This window comes from Cyprinus carpio, unplaced genomic scaffold, assembly GCF_018340385.1.
Source record: "Cyprinus carpio isolate SPL01 unplaced genomic scaffold, ASM1834038v1 S000006746, whole genome shotgun sequence".
NCBI classification, from domain to species: domain Eukaryota; kingdom Metazoa; phylum Chordata; class Actinopteri; order Cypriniformes; family Cyprinidae; genus Cyprinus; species Cyprinus carpio.
In genome coordinates, this window is record NW_024879345.1 from 3,414,229 (window position 1) to 3,430,957 (window position 16,729).

Genomic DNA, 16,729 nt, shown 5'->3' on the forward strand with positions numbered 1-16,729 from the left:
ACCGGATGAGAATTCCTTGGAGGCTGCCATACCTCTAATGGAATCAGCACTGACCTCCAGTGGCAAAGGGAGACCAGAAGACTCGTATGAAGTAGTGATAGCATCCACTATCCACCTGCAGGGTCTGCTTGTTCACAAGAAGACCCTTCTTATAAGGACCGTAACATAAAAATAACTGGTCCGACTTCCTCCACAGGGCAGCTCTGTGGACATTAACCCTCTGAGGTCTAGGGGGTTTGGGGGGCCTGGAGAAGTTTTGACATGCCCTGACGTTTGTGCTTTTTTCAGTTGCTTCTAAATATATACATGGCTAAAGTCTGAAAACACTGTATTCAGTACAAACTGGGCTACAATAATATTTAAATAGCATGTATGTACATGATTGTGTTTTTGAGAAAACAACGTTTATGCATGGTTAGTGAAAAACTAAAATTTTGAAGTCATTGAAATAAGGTCATAAAACAAATACACAACATTTGTTCACAAGACAGTCAAACCTGGATCATGTAGCCTAGAATTTCTGCTTCAAAATGATGTGAAAATCATCTTGTTTACTCACTTACAGAAAACAATGGATTGATTTAAATGTTCTAAGACACTTTTTGTTTGTAAAGGGCATATGCGAGTAGGTGTCAACTATCATGAATATTTGTGTGATTTACACCTGAGAAGACAAAGGCCCGCATAATGAGCTGCGTAATGAGTTTTTCATTCAGGTGTGTGACTGAGAGGGAAGAATTACAAGAAAGAATGTGAGGACAAAATAAATGTATATATTTTTATGTTTGTATTTTATTTAGAATATATTTAATTATCCCACAAAATAATTTGAGATTCACTTGCAAGTGCAGTTAAACAGTTTATCTGGAACAATCAAAGCTGACTTTCAAAGCTGAATTTTTAGCATCATTACTCCAGTCACATGATCCTTCAGAAATCCTTCTAATATTATGATTTTCTACAAAAAAAAAGAAAAAACATTTATTGTTGTTATTATTATTATTATTATTATTATTATTATTATTATTATTATTATTTATGTTGAAAAGAGCTGATAATATTTTTTCAGGTTTTTTTTATAAATTGGAAGAACAGCAAGACTGGATGCTGAAAATGTAGCTTTAATCACAGGAATAAATTAAATTGTAAAATATATTCAAATAGAAAGCAGTTATTTTAAATAGTAAAAATATTGAACAATATTACTGCTTTAGCAAACTGGTATTGACCTGTATTGTGTCATGTTGAAATATATAAAAGAACATCACATAACTAACATTTCCAAAGTGTATATTGTTTATGAGCTCTTAAATAATCTAAATGATAAACTACATTATTAACATTATTGTGATGGTCACTGATACTAGTAGTACAGTAGAACATTTAGATGATGTAAATGAAACTTCATAATGTTTCACTTGATTATACATTTAGTCAGGAATTATAGTTTGGGAAAAGTCTAACTAGTAAAATGTGTACACATTATGTGAAACCTAATACAAGTATATAAATTAAAAAAAAAAAAAAAGACTTACTCATGTTTATGATTTCTACTGGATAAAGCGCTTCATTCTTTTTTCTGAGGAAATCCAAAACTCAAATCCTGAGGCAATCCTCAGCGCATCTTCTTGGGGTTAATCATGTCTTAATCCTCTCAAAGCGAAGCAAACAGTAAAAAAAAAAAAAAAAAAACTTGAACAGTCTCGCTGCTTTGTTTTCTGTGTGGGCATTTACAAGCCGCGAGCTTCACTTGGAACATTAAAATATCAATACCGCGTTCTGCGCGTGGGCGTGGTCGCATTAGATATAATGAAGGGAGACGTGAAAGATGGACATGCGGTTGTTTTCATATGGATTACTTTATCACAGAATATTTGGTTTTTGGTAGCACTTGCTTAGTTTAAAAGTAGACATGTCATGCTTTCTATAGACATATCCCTCATGTCTCTTCATTACGCGTTTCTAAATGAAGATCACCGCAGACCAAGGCTGCAGACAGCGCACCTTGTTTGTTTTCTTTATTTTATAAATGCACAAAGTTTTGTTGTTATTATGTGTGGATACAAATAAAAGTAGACCCTTTACAGATTCGATTGATGTATTGCTCTTATTGGTACGATCAAAACTGAAAGTGTAATTTAAGTTCTTTTTGGGGTTATCAGGAGAAGATGCCTAATAACGCGTACATGTGGGGATCGACTCCAGAAGGTTGAGCTTTTCCTGGTCAGGGTCACGAAAGGGAGGAGGACAGAATGCCTGTAGAATGATTGGCCGTTGAACAACAGAGGGCACCTTGGGGACATACCCCGGCCTGAGGTACAGAAAAGCTCTCGCCATACCAGGTGCAAACTCGAGACATGATGGGGCCACTGACAGGGCCTGCAAGTCACTGACTCTCTTCAGGGAAGAGATGGCTAGTAGAAATATAGTCTTAACTGTAAGAGATCTCTGAGAAACCACTTCCAGGGGTTCAAAGGGAGCTTTCGAAAGGGCCTCTAAAACTGCAGCCAAATCCTAAGAAGGCATCCTTAGGCGTACTGGAAGTATCAGCCTCCTGGTACCCCTGAAGAAACGTGTCACCAACGGGTTTCTCCTCAGAGACTGCTCACCCACATGGCCATGGTGAGCAGCAATAGCAGCCACGTAGACATTTAAAGTGGAGGAGGATAACCCTGTGGCAAATCTCTCTTGCAGAAACTCCAGTACTGGCCCAACAGGGCAATTGACTGGGTCTAACTGACGGCTGTCACACCATGAAGTGGACAGATGCCACTTAGCAGTGAACGATTTCCTCGTGGAAGGAGCTCTGGACTGGAGGATGGTCTCAACAACCTGTAAAGACCAGATGCTATGAGCTCTGCCCCCTCAGGGGCCACACCCACAGCTTCCACAACTCCAGGAGGGGGTGAAAGATGGTGCCCCCCGCCTGTGAAAGGAGATCCCGTCAGATGGGAATCTCTCATGAAGAGTCTTTGAGTAGGGCTACCAGGTCCGCAAACCATGGCCAGCCTGTCTAGTACAGGGCTACTAATATGAGATGAACCCCGTCTCGGCAAACTCTCTCCAGAACTCCCGGGAGCAGAACAATCGGGAGAAAGTCTTGGTCACGTCTGTACAATGGCATCCAGCCCCAGCAAAGCTGGATGCGTGAGGGAGAACCACAGGGGACACCACCTCCTGCCTTTCTTTCTGTGGAGGGGTGCGAGCGGCAGTGCTCCGTTTTTGGACTTCCCGCCCCATGAGAGTGGCGAGGGAGAAATCGGTGAAACATCGCCGCTTGTTTCTTGGTCTCCTGGAACCTGTCAACGACTGTGTTTACAGCATCGCCGAAAGGCCAGAAAGGCAGTAATGGGGCGTCCAGGAGAAAGAGCCTGTCTTTATCATTAATCTGAGACAGGGTCAGCCACAAATGTCTCTCTGTGGCCACCAGGGCTGCCATAGACCACCCAATAGCTCTGGTGGTCTCCTTGGTGGCTCGGAGTGACAAATCAGTGGCTCGCAGTTCAGCGATATCATCGTTTTTTAATTCTTCTCCCTCATAAATCTGTTTCAGCCTGGTATGCCTGCAACACCGCCATAGTGTGCAAGCAACCTCCAACCTGACCTGCCACCATGTACGCCTTACTAACCAACGCAGAAGAAGTCCTAAGCGGCTTGGTGTGGCCTCAAGGGAGGATGCATCGCCAGGAGAAAGATTGTCTGTAAGCATATCCTCAATCCCGGAAATCTTCCCATAGCTCATTCACTCATTCAGCCCTAACACATTAGAATAGTGAGAAACATGGGGACTGAAGAGGCGGGCCAAGTGTGGCTTATTTCACGATCTAGACACCTCAGTGTGCAGATCAGGAAAAAACGGCTGACCCCAGCGAGGATCAAGCTTGCTTTTAGGATGCTCCTGATGCTCTCTCTCTTTTGGCCAGTCAATATTTAATTTAGTCACAGCTCTAGTCCCCACCTACAACAGCTCCTCAAACAAGAGTGGCAAGTCCACAGACTTGTCACGTTCGGCGCTCGCGTCACCACACTCCTCAGAGGAAGACAACATGAGCATCGAGCCCTCTCCCGGGGCGGAAGAAACCATTTTTAGACCGTGCTTCCATCCCCTGAGAGTGAGCACTAGCTCTGGCTAGTGAAGAAGAAGAAAAGGATGTGGCCATCTCCATTCTCTCTGCCAGATCCATCTTCGAACTCCACGATTTAAGCCGCCGCTCTACCTCGACAGAGGAGCGACCCGAACCGATGGGAATGCTAGCAAGAGCACCCTCCTCAAACAAGCGACGCACAAACTGTGTGTATCACCACCCGTGATGAAATGAGGGCAGGGAGGATCATGCAGCCTGAAACACTGCTTGTCAGACTCAGAACTCTTGCCAGACCTTACCATTATAAGATTGCAACAGGACATACAAAAATAAACGGATGGATTACATACATGTTTCAAAGCGTGGGAACACAGGGGCGTTCCCAAAGCGTTTCTCTGCGCAGCGTAATTTCCCGAAGGGGAACACCTGTTCTCACTTTCTTCTGTTTGTGATTTAAGACACCATGTGCTTTCTGTATATTTCAGAACTGTGATATTGGGAATATCATTTGGAATGTCTTTCTTAATTCTGTCTGTGATTCTGCTCATTTGCTTCATTGGACATTTTTTGGTAAGTGCCAATGGAATCTAGTGTTTACTTTCAACATGATTTTAACACTATTTTGGCAAAAGCCACTGATTCATTTCAAACAAGACAATTCCTCCTTGAAGTTTGGTACATTACATTACATTGTTATTTGTTCTTTTGGAAGAAAAATATATTATATGCGCACATACAGAAACTTTAGGCAGGTACTTAATCAAATGAAGTGCTTCACTATAAGTAAACAAAAATCGGCACACTGCCACTGCTGCTCCCAAAGATCAATATATTAAAATAAACAAAACTTTTCGACCCTAAAGCCCACAGAAATAGTCTTATGGGAACTTGACTGGTATGACTGATAAGCATTTGCAATATTTACAAAACATAGGCAATATGGTACTGTAAGCAGGCTGAATATGTAATACAGAATGTTAACTGGGTAAAGAGATACATGAAATAAAGCGAGAAAAAAAAAAAAAAAAAATATATATATATATATATATATATATTTAAGGATTAATACCAGTGAATGGATTTAAAAGACTTTTTGTAGCTTAAATATTCTTTTAAAACATAGTATAATTTAAAAAAAAAATATTTAAACTTTAATTGAATGCTGTCATGGGCCTATCTATAGGCCTACATTTGTAATGAAAACAGACACTTATTTATCGTAACATACTGGCATAGACTATAAGCCTACTGAAAAACAGTCTTTACTTTATAAGCATGATTGTTGGGCATTTACAGTATTTGCAAAACATATGGTTGCTACTTTAAGTAATATAATAATAATACCGTATATTTATTAAATAAAGAGATATATGACATGAAGGGGACATAACAATGAAAATAATAATAATAATAATAATAATAATAATAATAATAATAATAATATACACATATTAATTAAAAAGAAACAATCAGTGAATGGATTTAAAAAATGGGATGAGATGGATAAAAAATGTTTTCTTTTAGGCCTATATTATTTTATATACATATTCTTTCAACATTTATTGGCAATAAACTTAATTTGAATCCTGTCTATACTGTACATTGTGTGTCCATGACATAAGGATGCCGTTATCTAGAAAAAAATTGTCTTGTGGCCACTAGTTAATACTGTATGTCATTGCCTCAATATATTATGATGTTCCCACAATTTAATATCTTGTGGCCACAACATATTTTTATGACATATTAACCCACAGGTTTATATGTCATGGCCAATATGGGAAGCATTTCCTCCTCCCTTGATAAACGTGATAAATACATTTATTTTATGATTCTAATTTCTCGCACTTGAATGGTTAATTGATTTATCACACAGTATCCAAGAAAACAAATCATCCACCCATTTTTCAGTCACAACCCACCAGTTGAAAATAACTGGTGTAGAACACAAATATATGTCATTGCTAAATCCCTCATCCTTTAAGAGTGCAAGGACTAAATGAAAGAATCTAGACACAATATATCATGCTTTATATATTATACATAATATATTTTAATCTTCCATTAAAATGTAATTGATCTTTGTTCTTACAGTATAAAGACGTAACAAATTATAACAGAGTTTAGAATTGATGTTGTACAGATTGGTGCTGAGGTCATGTTCAATGTATACATTTCGGAAGGCCTTATGCTTGTTTAATGCTGTGTGAGTTATTTTAACTCAGCTCTTAGGTAGCTTATTTATTATTTTTGAAAGCATCAACCATAGTAAGATTTCCCAAATGTACAAGAAATCTGGTGTGTGAAATGAAGTGAATTATTTGTTTATTCTCCACCATGACCTTGTGATGACAGTCTAATGAGGATGTGTTATGCAGATTTCCCAAGGTATATCACAATAATACAATTCATCCAACCAAACACATCATTCAGTATTGTACTAATGTAATATATGTTCTGTTGCGTATTTGATATATGATTTTATTATAATAAATTATACTGAAGACAAATTAGCTCCAAGACAATTTCTGTTCATCTTTTTAATTCTATTAATAAAAGAATTTACTGATTTTATCTGCATTTTTTATTCATGTTGATCAACAATAGCATTGTGATAAGACGGCCTCCGCATCTTGGCTCTGGATCCTTAGATCCTCGGGAATCATCACCAACAAGCCCTGGCCCCGCATCACCCTCACCATGGCAACCACAGCCCTCATCCTGATCATGGCTGTCTTCAATATGGTATGTCAACCACAATGATCCAGGAAATTTCATATGAATACCTTTTTGCTTATGGTCATACAAATAAGACACCGAGATGCTCCCTAATTGGATCACACACACATTTCATTACGGGCCTTGACCATAGGAGTCTGACATATGCATTATTGAAAGTGACAGTGAAAGTAATGTGACATACAGCCAAGTATGGTGACCCATACTCAGAATTTGTGCTCTTTATTTAACCCATCCAAAGTGCACACACACAGCAGTGAACACACACACACCGTGAACACACACCCGGAGCAGTGTTTATTGCAGAGTTTCTTGGCGGAGATTTGTGTCCATCTGCACCCTGGCTGTACAAAAAACTGTACATATAAATATTATTTAAAGAACAGTATATGTCGCTGTGATGTTACTAAGTTGTGATAATTATCGATTTACCCTTTCTATATATACATTTTTTTAGTGTGCATTTCTTCTTCTTCTTCAATATATATATATATATATATATATTAATCATGTCTTGCAGTTCTTTGTAGAAGACAACCTAACATCCACAGATGCTGTTTATAATGCATCAAATAAGACTCTTCTTCAGCCTGATGGACATCCCATATCTTACCTGGACAATAACACATTCTACCTCCCTGTGAGTTTACTATATTGCTGTTTGTCTATATTGTACTATATTGCATATGCAATTTAAAAAATAAATTACATTTTTCTAGACCTCTTCATTCTTTATTGGACTCAGTGTGCGGCCAGCTACCTTTTCTGTTTATGTTCAAGTAATTCCATGGCTCTACGCACCTGAAAGAAATACATACAGTGGTAATACATACAGAAATCAATATCTGGCAGATAAATGCAGTTAAGCCTCAAGAAAAGTCCTTGAACACGTGAATTCAAAGTTTAACAAGTTGCATAGCTTTTTAGTAGATAAAGGAAATCGGACTAATTTTGTTTTTCTTTTCCATTTTCCATGTATGTCTTATTACTATTGATTCAATTATAGTTTGTTTAGTAAGAACATACATGGAGTTTTCACATTCACAGCACAATATTTATATTTTCTGTGTTTTTTCTGCCATTAGTATTTTATCTATAGTTGCATTCTGGGCCTGATTTCCTGCTCAGTGTTTCTGAGGATCAACTATGAGCTGAAGATGCTCATCATGCTAACAGCCGTGGTTCTCTACAGTGTCATCATACTTCAAACACACGCATCTCTGCTGGATGAGTACAGTAAATTCCTCTACAAAACAGAGATCCTGGAGAGGTGAGAACTTATCTACACTATATGGTCAGAATTGTGTAGGGAGCAATACACTAATATGTGGTTGGGCATTGACATTAATAGAAAGTTTGTCCTTCCTGTACTTCTAAATATAACAACTTCCAGTCCTCTGGTAAGGCATCTAATGTCCGTCATGTCCACACCAGACACGGTAAACCATTTTTTTGAGGATCTTACTTTGTGCATGGGGGCATTATCATGCTGGAACAGTAAACAGCTCTCCACAAACTGTTGCCACAGTTATCCAGATGTCATTGTATATTATAGCAGATTTGTTTTCACTGGATTTAAAGGCCCCAATAAGCCGAAGTGTGTGTCTAAATACTTCTGGCCATGTATTGTATCAACGTCAACATTAAATATAAAAAATATATATATATACACACACACAAAATAAATAAATTAACAGTAAGCTTATGGTGTACTCTAGCTAGTCAAATCTGCTCTCATGACAGGATATTTATTGTCAAACAAGTCATGCAATAATACAAAAACTCTTGCTATGTTTGGCTCATTTATCCTAAAACTAGCACAACAAAAGAAATTCGGATTCGCTGCATGCACAACAGTTTCCTGAGGATTACAGATTTTGTTCTAGAAATCAGAGCTGGATTTTGAAAATAAATCACTGAACCAGCACAGATACTTCCTGCTAAATGACAGCTGGGGTGGACATGGTCTGCTAGCCATCCTGCCTACAGATGACATGATTTGTTACTAAAAAACAGTGATGCTGACAAGTCTTCTATCTCTCTCTGTCCTCATCAAAACAAGGCCAGGAGTTCTAAAAGACTTGAAAACTATGGGCTCTGTGTCTCTCTTTATATTCTTCATCACCCTGCTTGTTCTAGCTAGACAGGTGAGATATTTTTTAAAGCCAAATTACAGTTGCTCATTTATAGATTATAACAGATTTATAGATTTGCTCTGTATGCTGATTAAAACTGAAATAGTGCTGTGACCTCCAGTCTCTTTACCTCTGTGTCCTCTTGTAACAGAATGAATATTACTGTAGGTTAGATTTCCTTTGGAAGAACAAGTTCAAGAAAGAATGTGAGGAGATCGAAACTATGGAGAATCTTAATCGCGTTCTGCTGGAAAACGTTCTGCCAGCCCATGTAGCAGAGCACTTTCTGGCCAGGAACTGGAAGAATGAGGTAAGAATGTAGATGGAAAGAACTGCTAAAGATCTAGCCTATACTGCAATTTGTATGCATCCCAAATTCACATGGTTAAAATAATATGAGCTTCCATACTTCAAAGCAACCACAATACTTTGGTATATATTCAGAAAAGAGACTCTTGCACTACAAATTTTGTTTTCATACCTTCATACTGGCTTACATCATACCTAAAAGTATATACCAGCACAGACAAACTTTTTGTACTTGAAGGACTATAGTTAATGAGATTAAATGCACATCTAACAATAACTTGAATTGAGATGCTTGGAAGTGCTTGACAACTGACTGTTGTTGTTTTCTTCTTTTTTAATTATAGTTTTGAAAAAAAAAAAAAAAAAAAAAAAAAAAAAAAATATATATATATATATATATATATATATATAATATTGAGATGATAACTTTTAAATAATGCTGTCTGTTTGAAAGTCAGACCTTGGATATGTATCGCTGAGTTTCCTTTTCCTCTGTGAATGACAGGATCTGTATCACCAGTCATATGACCTGGTGTGTGTGATGTTTGCTTCTATCCCGGACTTCAAAGAGTTCTACACAGAATCAGATGTAAACAAGGAGGGACTTGAGTGCCTCAGACTACTCAACGAAATCCTTGCAGACTTTGATGAGGTAACGTATTGCTTCTTTGGGTACTTTGTAGAACTTTTTATTTATTTAACTTTTTTTCATATTGAAGTGTACTTTGAACTTAGTGTAGTGTGCAAATTCTGCTTGATTGCTGTGGAATTGCATTAGCCCATGAAATTCATCTTATTATGTCAAAAACAAATGTTATAACCATGATGCAATCCTTTTTCACAAAGCAGTTTTGATAGTTTGTTTGATGTTAACTCTGGTTATGTTGTCTTTCCTATTTAGTTGCTCTCTAAGCCAAAGTTTAGTGGAGTGGAAAAGATAAAGACAATTGGAAGCACATATATGGCAGCCACTGGGCTTAATGCCACACCAGGACCAGAATACATACAGGTATCAGAAATGTGTGCAATTAGTCATCTGTGAAATTGTACAAATCTTTCATGGGAATCAGCTTTAGTTTGCATCCTGATTGATTATTTATTTATTTATTTATTTGACTCTGTGTGTACTTTTATTAATCTAAAATAATTTTCTTTGAATTCTTGTAAAAATTTGGTGGTCCAACTCTACCCTTTGAATATATTTTTTTATTTTTTATTTATTTATTAATTTTTTTTTTAGGAGCATGACAGGCAGTACATGCACATTGGTACTATGGTGGAGTTTGCCTTTGCACTGGTGGGGAAGCTTGATGTCATCAATAAACATTCCTTCAATGACTTCAAACTCAGAGTGGGTGAGTGAAAATTCAAAAGATTACAGTATACAGTATATAGCCACAAGTGATGATTATCATGGTCCAAGCAAAAACAGCTCATGTAGATGAAATGGTGATGCAGTGGCCATGTCTCTTTTCAAAAATAATTTTAAATCTTAATATTCAAAAATAATAAAGCATCTTTTTAATAATCCTAAGTGTCTTTAAGTGGCTCTTTATGGAAGTAATATACTATGAATTATAGTAAAAGAGTCAAATAATACTGTATCTTCATTTCAATTGGACGGCAATGCATGAAATTTGGCATACTACAATAACCTGTATATCACCATCTGCAGGTATTAATCATGGACCTGTGATAGCTGGGGTGATTGGAGCTCAGAAGCCCCAGTATGACATCTGGGGCAACACAGTGAATGTAGCAAGCAGAATGGACAGCACAGGATTGCTGGGCAAAATACAGGTAAGATTTATTATTATTATTGCTATTAGGGGCCAAGCACCGAAGGCCATTGTAATTGTTACAATGGCCTAGGATCAACAATCTCCACATAAAACTGATCGATCAGACCAAACCATAAGTCATAGAGACTTAAAACTTGGAGGGATGGTAGTACATACACTGCCTACTTTTGCAAACTAGTCCTAAGTTTAACTTTTGAATGGAATAACACATCTTCACCAAATTCACATGAAAAAAAAAATAAAAAATTGCGGAGCTTGACCACTTGCTGTCACTATGACAGGGAAAAACATAAAAAATGTCTATAACTATGCAACCATTTGTCCTATCAGCATGAAAATTGGTATGCAGTGTCTTGGTCCAAAGTGCTACAAGTGTCTAGAAGGATATTTGTGTATCTCAAAAAAATTAATTTTGAGCACCTATTAGACAACGTTAATGGAGGTTGATCGGAATGAAACTCAGTGGGCCTGTTTGACTCAAGGCCCTAAAGGTCTGTGAGAACTCTGAAAGAAATCGGCCACTAAGGGGCGATATCACATTTTTCAAGGGCGTAAACAATTGGATATTGCACGGTATTTTCACACATACACAAGATCTATCATATGATAGACCTCCTCATTCCAAACAACTTTGCCTCTAGAACCACTGCTGTCAATCAAATCATTTGTTAAATAATTGCGATGAAAAAAAAATACTTTTGCAAACTAGTCCTACGTTTTTTGCTCAATCACAAAAACTACTTCAGTACAATTATCTGGACTCTGCGTCAATAATTATTAAAAAATAAATAAATAAAAAAGCCGAACTTTATCCTTTGGTTAGCTATAACAGGGTCGTTTAGAAAAGGGTGTGTCCAAATATACCCAAAAGCCTATAAAGCCTAAAGGAAAACTCAGAACTTCACAAAACTAGGTGAACACGTGATTTTAAACATGAATGCTAAGTTTTATGGGTGCTATAACAGATAAAAATGCTTTAAAAAACAATGTATTTCTATAGTAAATTACCTCAAATTGCAGAAAATGTTCATACATTCACGCATACACTTGATCTTCACATCTTACGATTGATATCCCCATTCTGAACTTTCCCTCTAGGACCACTGCTGTTAATCAAATTCTTCTTTAAATATTTTACATTATTAAAAATAAAAATAATACTTTTGTGAACTACTGTACTCCTAGATTTTACAATTTACCTAAAAAATAAATAAATAAATAAAAATCTGCAGTACAGTTATCTGGACTCTCTCGGTCAATAATTATCAAAAAAAAAAAAAAAAAAACTTTCCACTTTGGATAGCTATAACACCTTTAGAAAATGGGTGTGGCCAAATATACCCCAAATCCTATAAAGTCAAAACTAAAAACTTCACAAAACTGGGTGAGCACATACGGCAATAACAATTCTCTGGATTCTGTGGGTCAATTATATATATATATATATATATATATATATATATATATATATATATATATATATATATATATATATATATACATATAGTTGATGACAGAAAAATCATAAAAGCTGTGAAAATGAACCCTAAAATACATGTCTGCATCACCTCAGCTCCAGAAAGCTGAGGTGATGCTCTGTCAATCTACAGTCCACAGGAGAATTTGACACAGAATTACAGAAACTACACAGCAAGATGCAAAGCTCTGATCAGCACCAAAAATAGAAAGGCAAGATTCTTCACAAATGTATGTTGGCCGAGAGAGCTCAATGCGCTGCAACTTAAGAAAACACATGCAAATTGAAAAAACACCAGCGAATGAAGAAAACATCTTCATCAGTTTGACAACATAAGTGTTGCAAATCGTCACAACACATGCAAATTAAGAAACGCACTGCAAATCGTCACAACACATGCAAATTAAGAAACGCACTGCAAATCGTCACAACACATGCAAATTAAGAAACGCGCTGCAAATCGTCACAACACATGCAAATTAAGAAACGCGCTGCAAATCGTCACAACAAATGCAAATTAAGAAACGAGCTGCAAATCGTCACAACACATGCAAATTGAGAAACGCGCTGCAAATAGCACTGACCACAACGGAAATGTTTCAAGAGGACCCAAAAAAGTGTCGGACCTGGCTGGGATTTGCTTATTGTGCAGTGGCTATTGGTCAGTGGAGTTGTTGGTGAACTGAAAGGTGAGTTTTTTTTTTTTTAAACACCCTGATTGCATGATTCCTTTGTCTTTTGGATATTATTAGCCTAAATAAGCTGACGAATTACACGATTAACTTTGAAACGTTACTATGTGAGATGGCTAACTTAATTTAATATCCTCAACTAAAATATAACTCCAAGGTTAATGAAAATAAATTTGCAATTCTTAATTAATTGTTAAAACCAGGTCAAAATAAATGGTAGATTGACAGTAAGAATAATATTTAAAAATGTATTCAGGTCCTTTTAGTAGGCTAATGAAAGAAAGGACAACGGAATACAAATACACTGTGCTATCTTCAGTCAACTTGTTTTTTGTTTTTCAGATCGAAATGTATTGCCCTTTCTGTGGCTTCCAATGGCCGACCTTGCCAAGATTTTGCAGTTCATGTGGGCGAGATGTAAGCTTTGTCGTAGAGAATGCCCCTAGAACTGCTCAACACATATGCAACACATGTCTAAATATGTGCAATACAGAAGTGAATCATTGTATTTCCTTCTTTTGAATCTGACATTATTGTTCAATGTTGCTCTTTTTGCATCTATGCTATCTGTATAAATAATCACATTTCCTTTACATTTGTGTCATAAACCATTTTTGAAACAAGTACGAATAGCCCAAGCTTTACTAATTTGTATAAATGTAATGTGGCCTGTTAACTGGTCAAATAATAAATAATAATAATAATAATAATGAAAACATTTAATTGATTTTTAATTTTCCCCTAGATAAAGAATGCTGCATCACTGAGTGACTTCCAGGAACTCACAGAAAAATACTCCAGCATGCTTCAGACAACGTTGGCAACGCTTGATTTTGTCAATGCCTTGGAACAGCATCCTTCACTCTTCTTTCCATTCATGTGCTACACTGAGACCAAGCTGACAGCTGATGCTGTGGAGAACATCTTCCAGGTGCAGCTTAGTCAGCCTGGTAGCACCAACCGTCTGGAGGAGGCCAGAGTACTGAGCTACTGGCGAGATTATCTGCTCTACCTGGAAGGTATTATCTATGGTTAAAATTAGAAGAAATGTGCCGAATTGACAATGCAACAAATAATGAGATATAAAGTAACATAATTTTTTGTCAGTTCAGGGAACCTTAAATGAGTGTTATACACAAAGGGATAGATCCACAATTGCATACTGTGCGGTCCATAAAAATTTAAGCAGGGTTCAATTATGTTACATGTGGTTTAGAAGAAATGACAAACCACATCCATACAACAAATCACCACTGCGCTCAAAGCCTTATAGCTGCTAAGTGATTACTACACTGATTCGAATGTAGCAACAAGAAAAAAAGCAATGGCCAAAATTTAATAAAAAAAAAAAAAAAAAAAAAACAGAATGTCTAACATTTCTCTTTTGCTCCCCCAGAAAAAGAGGCAAGTCCTTTTTTAGAAGATGTACTTATGTTTGGAACTGGGCTGAAGGAAGTTCCTCCTGCAGCAATACAGCCACAGCTAGTTTTTCAGAAGAACTTTCAATTTCCCATGGCAAATGTATGTACAAATACAATTAAAATTCCAATCTTACCCAGTTATGAAGAGTTTCAGGCAGCCATGGATTATGGCATGCAAAACTCCCCTGGGTTTGGGCTTCCTTGAAGCAAAATACCTTTGGCTGATATTCTGGGGTTTAGGTCAGAGTAAACAGTTTTTTTTAAATGAAAATCTGCCACTTTGTACTTTTGTATTTTGAAATGCAGGCATGTTTGTATAACATATGTTTTAATATGCACTTATGTTATAGTTACAAATTTCAAGTCACTCAGTTAAACAAGGAACACTCAGGTTAATAGACTGTACTGATATACTGGTGTGTTTTGAGGAATATAGATTTTATTTTCACAAGTGAGATTTTTCCTCATGGACCAAGGTTTTTTTTGTTTCAACAGAAATGCATGACATGTTCTTGGCACAGAACTTAACATTTTGTTATACACAGTTTAAATTATAGATGTTCTGTAAAACACTGATGACATATGCAGTGAGCAAATAAAGTTGTTCTTTGAACTGATGATTTTAAAGTCTGGATATATTTTTAAGTGTTATGTAATTCTCAACAGCAGTTATCCAATTGACTGATGGAGAGAGCCCACTCTGTCTCTGCAAGTCCGAAAAATGAACTTGGAGATTACTATCACCACAAAGACTGCGCTGTGGTGGCAGAATGTCCTCAAACTTTTGAATAACTTCCTGTGACACTGGGAATCCACAGTCCCTTGCATCAAACCTAAGGTCAATCAGAAATCAAAACACTTTGAGTCAATTCATTACAAAAAAAGTATAATAAAAACAACAAGATTAAGATTATAACCCAACACCGCAATTTTTAAATAGTTTTGAAATTGAAGACATAAGCCAAAGGTTGACCCTCAGTGTTGACAAAATCTGTTGTCCAATATGGTCATTACATTTGCTTCTACTACAACGACACTTTGTGAATCGCAGAGTTCCAGCACACCTTCGCACAGACTGTGGGACAGAAAATGGCACTATGGTAGCCATTCACTGTACATTAAGAGCACAGCATACAGATGACTTCTCAGGAGCCCTCAGTCATATGTATGGCACTTCAACTGCAAATCAGCGAATCGAAAGTTGGTGGTCCTTTTTCAGAAAGCAAAGGTACAGGCCTTTTAAGATTAATTCCAAAACAAAAATGTTATAAAATGAACTATTTAATCACTTAGTTTTTGAGTGTGTTGTCACATGACAGAGGGTTTCAGCTGTCAACAACATGTATTATATGAGAATAACACTAGACTGAAATGTAATGCAAATCTTTTTTTTTCCTGATGCTGTAAAGTTTTTTATTACATTGATATTTAATTTTTTTTATAAGAATGCAGTTTAAATAATACCTTTTGTTGGAAACATTTGTTTTTGAAATCAATTCCATATAACTTTTATTCAGCACTTAAGAAAAACATTGTGTAGACTTTCATTCCATCATTAGGACTCAGTTTTGGATTGATCTCTTCAGTGACCTGAGAGAGAGGCACCTTTTCAATGGCAGCCATGAGCATAAGTGCCTTCTACGGTTTGTCTTCTTGAGCATCGTGCAGAAGGACCTTGATGAGTACAGAGAACTTTGGAATAACCACACCATCTGTCCTGTTCGTCAGTCTTCTTGTCATTCTGGTAAACCAGAAGGCATGTATCACCTGCCTCACAGGTTCGTATTTAATCTATGCAATATGAGACCATGTTCAGTAAATATCAGATTTCATTTTCACTTAAGTTTCATCATTAATGATCAAAGAAAATGTGATTGATTGCCTATATCTGACACAGAAGTGTATAGTGGAATGTCCCTCACTTGATGATAATTGTATTATTTTAAATCAGAACTAGATCATTGTTTAAAAAGGAATTCAGATATTCTTAGACAAAAAAACACTTACAATGCATGAAGCAAAAAGGGGTATTTTACTGATTCACAAAGTGTCTTTGTAGTAGAAGCAAA

At 36.6% G+C, this 16,729-nt stretch overlaps 2 protein-coding genes across 2 annotated transcripts in view; both read left to right on the forward strand.

Annotated features, from left to right (window-relative positions):
- Positions 1 to 16,729, forward strand: part of LOC109112384 (adenylate cyclase type 2-like) — a 235,975-nt gene that overhangs the window by 211,922 nt on the left and 7,324 nt on the right. Inside the window, 10 exon segments of the mRNA XM_042755718.1 lie at positions 4,571 to 4,655; positions 6,693 to 6,830; positions 7,345 to 7,464; positions 7,910 to 8,094; positions 8,887 to 8,971; positions 9,111 to 9,269; positions 9,774 to 9,920; positions 10,170 to 10,277; positions 10,509 to 10,623; positions 10,944 to 11,068. Of these exon segments, the coding sequence (XP_042611652.1) occupies positions 4,571 to 4,655; positions 6,693 to 6,830; positions 7,345 to 7,464; positions 7,910 to 8,094; positions 8,887 to 8,971; positions 9,111 to 9,269; positions 9,774 to 9,920; positions 10,170 to 10,277; positions 10,509 to 10,623; positions 10,944 to 11,068 (1,267 nt within the window).
- LOC109068739 (G2/M phase-specific E3 ubiquitin-protein ligase-like) lies at positions 13,009 to 15,507 on the forward strand. Its single transcript, XM_042755717.1, has 4 exons — positions 13,009 to 13,236; positions 13,582 to 13,656; positions 13,985 to 14,258; positions 14,636 to 15,507. The coding sequence occupies exons 2-4, from the start codon at positions 13,588 to 13,590 to the stop codon at positions 14,863 to 14,865; spliced, it is 573 nt and encodes a 190-aa protein (XP_042611651.1). The 5' UTR covers positions 13,009 to 13,236; positions 13,582 to 13,587; the 3' UTR covers positions 14,866 to 15,507.